Source organism: Ranitomeya imitator, chromosome 8 (assembly GCF_032444005.1).
Source record: "Ranitomeya imitator isolate aRanImi1 chromosome 8, aRanImi1.pri, whole genome shotgun sequence".
In the NCBI taxonomy this organism is placed as follows: domain Eukaryota; kingdom Metazoa; phylum Chordata; class Amphibia; order Anura; family Dendrobatidae; genus Ranitomeya; species Ranitomeya imitator.
The window spans coordinates 173,711,712-173,716,711 of NC_091289.1; the positions used below are offsets into that span (position 1 = coordinate 173,711,712).

At 40.0% G+C, this 5,000-nt stretch overlaps 1 protein-coding gene across 1 annotated transcript in view; it reads left to right on the forward strand.

The window, feature by feature from the left end:
* Positions 1–5,000, forward strand: part of FAF1 (Fas associated factor 1) — a 210,132-nt gene that overhangs the window by 22,590 nt on the left and 182,542 nt on the right. The window contains exons 3-4 of the mRNA XM_069737931.1: positions 1,805–1,851; positions 3,402–3,622. Of these exons, the coding sequence (XP_069594032.1) occupies positions 1,805–1,851; positions 3,402–3,622 (268 nt within the window). The remainder of the gene's footprint in view (positions 1–1,804; positions 1,852–3,401; positions 3,623–5,000) is intronic.

The following is a 5,000-nucleotide window of genomic DNA, read 5'->3' on the forward strand; positions in this document are numbered from 1 at the left end:
TCCATACGGGTCCTGGTAGTTGTGGATGGAGGTCACTAATACAGGTCCTTCTCAAAAAAATAGCATATAGTGTTAAATTTCATTATGTACCATAATGTAATGATTACAATTAAACTTTCATATATTATAGATTCATTATCCACCAACTGAAATTTGTCAGGTCTTTTATTGTTTTAATACTGATGATTTTGGCATACAACTCCTGATAACCCAAAAAACCTGTCTCAATAAATTAGCATATTTCACCCATCCAATCAAATAAAAGTGTTTTTTAATAACAAACAAAAAAACCAACAAATAATAATGTTCAGTTATGCACTCAATACTTGGTCGGGAATCCTTTGGCAGAAATGACTGCTTCAATGCGGCGTGGCATGGAGGCAATCAGCCTGTGACACTGCTGAGATGTTATGGAGGCCCAGGATGCTTCAATAGCGGCCTTAAGCTCATCCAGAGTGTTGGGTCTTGCGTCTCTCAACTTTCTCTTCACAATATCCCACAGATTCTCTATGGGGTTCAGGTCAGGAGAGTTGGCAGGCCAATTGAGCACAGTAATACCATGGTCAGTAAACCATTTACCAGTGGTTTTGGCACTGTGAGCAGGTGCCAGGTCGTGCTGAAAAATGAAATCTTCATCTCCATAAAGCATTTCAGCCGATGGAAGCATGAAGTGCTCCAAAATCTCCTGATAGCTAGCTGCATTGACCCTGCCCTTGATGAAACACAGTGGACCAACACCAGCAGCTGACATGGCACCCCACACCATCACTGACTGTGGGTACTTGACACTGGACTTCAGGCATTTTGGCATTTCCTTCTCCCCAGTCTTCCTCCAGACTCTGGCACCTTGATTTCCGAATGACATGCAAAATTTGCTTTCATCAGAAAAAAGTACTTGGGACCACTTAGCAACAGTCCAGTGCTGCTTCTCTGTAGCCCAGGTCAGGCGCCTCTGCCGCTGTTTATGGTTCAAAAGTGGCTTTACCTGGGGAATACGGCACCTGTAGCCCATTTCCTGCACACGCCTGTGCACGGTGGCTCTGGATGTTTCCACACCAGACTCAGTCCACTGCTTCCTCAGGTTCCCCAAGGTCTGGAATCGGTCCTTCTCCACAATCTTCCTCAGGGTCCGGTCTCCTCTTCTCGTTGTACAGCGTTTTCTGCCACATTGTTTCCTTCCAACAGACTTACCATTGAGGTGCCTTGATACAGCACTCTGGGAACAGCCTATTTGTTGAGAAATTTCTTTCTGGGTCTTACCCTCTTGCTTGAGGGTGTCAATGATGGCCTTCTTGACATCTGTCAGGTCGCTAGTCTTACCCATGATGGGGGTTTTGAGTAATGAACCAGGCAGGGAGTTTATAGAAGCCTCAGGTATCTTTTGCATGTGTTTAGAGTTAATTAGTTGATTCAGAAGATTAGGGTAATAGGTCGTTTAGAGAACCTTTTCTTGATATGCTAATTTATTGAGACAGGTTTTTTGGGTTATCAGGTGTTGTATGCCAAAATGATCAGTATTAAAACAAAAAAAGACCTGACAAATTTCAGTTGGTGGATAATGAATCTATAATATATGAAAGTTTAATTGTAATCATTACATTATGGTAAATAATGAAATTTAACACTATATGCTAATTTTTTGAGAAGGACCTGTATGTAATGATAAATCCTTTCCCTGAGTAGATACATCTCTATGTGGTTCTGTTCACACTGGAGGTGATCGGAGGCTCACTTGTTACATAGGACTGACTCTTTACACTTTTCTGGCTGTACTGAGACATTTTTACATTCTTTTCTCTGACAGGCAGCAATAAACGGCGTCATACCACAAGAAAATGGCATTTTACAGAGGTAAGTACCATATGATCATACTGCCTGCAGGTATGTGCCTGTTGTGTCTACAGATGACTGTTAATCACAGTAAAGTGCCGGCCACATGGCAAATGGCTCTACAGCAGATGGCAGGGAGTACACTGACAACATCTCCAATTATTACCAGTATATTTGATGACTTACATACATATAAACCGCTACAGGGTTCATGGTTCGGTTATTCACACATTGTAGATCAGTTCATATTTTCTTAAAGAGAATGAGTCTTAAGAAAATTGCATATTGTATGATATCTATCTGTAATGACAAATAACATCTTTATATACAGTAGATAACACAGGATCCACCATTCACAATAGGTGATGTCACAGCTCACCTCCTCCTCCTACTGTACAATGACTGATAACCCCTCTATATACAGTAGATAAGATAGGATCCACCATTCACAATAGGTGATGCCACAGCTCACCTCCTCCCCCTGTACAATGACTGATAACACCTCTATATACAGTAGATAACACAGGATCCACCATTCACAATAGGTGATGTCACAGCTCACCTCCTCCTCCTACTGTACAATGACTGATAACCCCTCTATATACAGTAGATAACACAGGATCCACCATTCACAATAGATGACGCCACAGCTCACCTCCTCCTCCTACTGTACAATGACTGATAACTCCTCTATATACAGTAGATAACACAGGATCCACCATTCACAATAGGAGATGTCACAGCTCACCTCCTCCCCCTGTACAATGACTGATAACACCTCTATATACAGTAGATAAGACAGGACCCACCATTCACAATAGGTGATGTCACAGCTCACCTCCTCCTCCTGTACAATGACTGATAACACCTCTATATTATTATTATTATATTATTATTATTATTATTATTATACATTTTTATAGCGCCATTTATTCCATGGCGCTTTACATGTGAATACGGGGCAAATATAGACAAATACATTAAACATTAGCATTTTATATCTTCTATATACAGTAGATAAGACAGGACCCACCATTCACAATAGGTGATGTCACAGCTCACCTCCTCCTCCTGTACAATGACTGATAACACCTCTATATACAGAAGATAACACAGGATCCACCATTCACAATAGGTGATGTCACAGCTCACCTCCTCCTCCTGTACAATGACTGATGACACCTCTATATACAGTAGTTAGCACAGGATCCACCATCCATGGGCTCAATAAGATGTCAGAGTCTAGTATTAGGCCTAGTGGGAGAGTCATTCCACTTTTGTTCTGAAATTTGCAACTTTTTTTGTATCCCTCTTGCTTTAAAAACTGGCAAAAAAGTGAGCAGAGTAAAGCGGAGAGAACAGGAAGGACCACTACCTCATAATTTTTTTTTAATTTTCTGGTGCAAAGTAAAACCCGAAGATGCGCCAGATGTATTGAGACACACGCGCCTTTTAATGATTTGGGTGCATGTTACTCTGGTGCAGTTGAGAAGGCGAGTAGCAGAAAAGATGGCGGCTGTGACTGCAGCGTTTTTTTGCGTTTCATTTGTAATCTCTCTTTATAATTTCAGTGAATACAGCTCGGAAACGATCCAGAATCCTGTGTTTGGTCCTTCCTCTTTGCCCAACACCTCCGCCTCCATTGCTTCCTCCTCTTCATCCTCTGGCTCGGCCTTTCGCCCAGTTATTCCAAGCCGGCAGGTTGTGGAGCGACTTTCCCGTATGTTGGACTTCAAAGTGGAGTATAGAGATAAAACGGCGGATGTGGTTCTTGAAGACAGCTGCACTGTTGGTAAGGTTTCCCCATACGCCATCTGTTTAGCGCTTTATGATCCGTCCTATGTTGTGTGTGTTGGTGTGTCCAAGCAGAGAAGGGGGCATAAAAAAAAAGTTGTCCACATTATTATTTTTTAATTTTGTATTATTATTTTATTATGTTGTATAATATATAATTAATAATACTGGCAACTAATTATAATAAAATGCATAAATAAAAATATTATACACTAAATATATAATAAAATATTGTTTTATATAATATTTTTATTTTTTTACTTAGTTGCCAGTAATTTATTATTATATATAATAAATAATATATATATATATATATATATATATATATATATATATATATATATATATATATATTATTATTTTTTTTTTTATTATTTTTTTTTTTTTATTGTGTTGTTTTTTTTTTTTTTTTTACTTAGTTGCATGTATTTCGAGCTGAAAATAATTTTGCAGTTGGTTTTCATTAATTTTTTTTTGCAGACTCAACTTGCAATTGACTCACACATGTCCTGACTATAGGAATTAGGTGCTGGACACTCTCCAATAGGCATATATACACACAATCCTTAGCAGCCCAATGTTATGCCGCAGGGTAAAAGAGATTCTAGCTAGATTAAAATAACAGTTTTTGTTAGTACAATAGACATTACAAGAAAACATGAAGAAAACCGAGTGGGAACAAAGCTCCAATAGCGGAGCCATATAATGGAGCCAGGTTACATCTGATCCATTAATATATGGACATTAATCTGCTGAGATTGATATGATTACATTGGGTATTATGAAATCACTGGATGGTGGCCCGATTCTAACGCATCGGGTATTCTAAAATATGTATGTATATAGCAGCCACATAGTATATAGCACAGGCCACGTAGTATATAGCAGACACGCAGTATATAACACAGCCCACGCGGTATGTGACACAGCCCACGCGGTATGTGACACAGCCCACGCGGTATGTGACACAGCCCACGCGGTATGTGACACAGCCCACGCGGTATGTGACACAGCCCACGCGGTATGTGACACAGCCCACGCAGTATATAGCAGTGTGGGCACCATATCCCTGTTAAAAAAAATAAATAAATAATAATTAAAATAAAAAATAGTTATATTCAAAGTTATATACTCGCCCACCGGCGTCCAGCGAAGCTGTCCCAATGCGCGCGCTGCTGCCGCCAGCTTCCGTTCCCAGCGATGCATTTAGAAATTACCCAGATGACTTAGCGGTCTTGCGAGACCGCTAGGTCTTCTGGGTAATTTCGCAATGCATCTCTGGGAACGGTAGCTTGAGGCAGCAGCGCACGCATCAGCGGACGACGGAAGGTGAGAATAGCAGGTTTTTTGTATTTTTATTATTTTTAACATTAGAT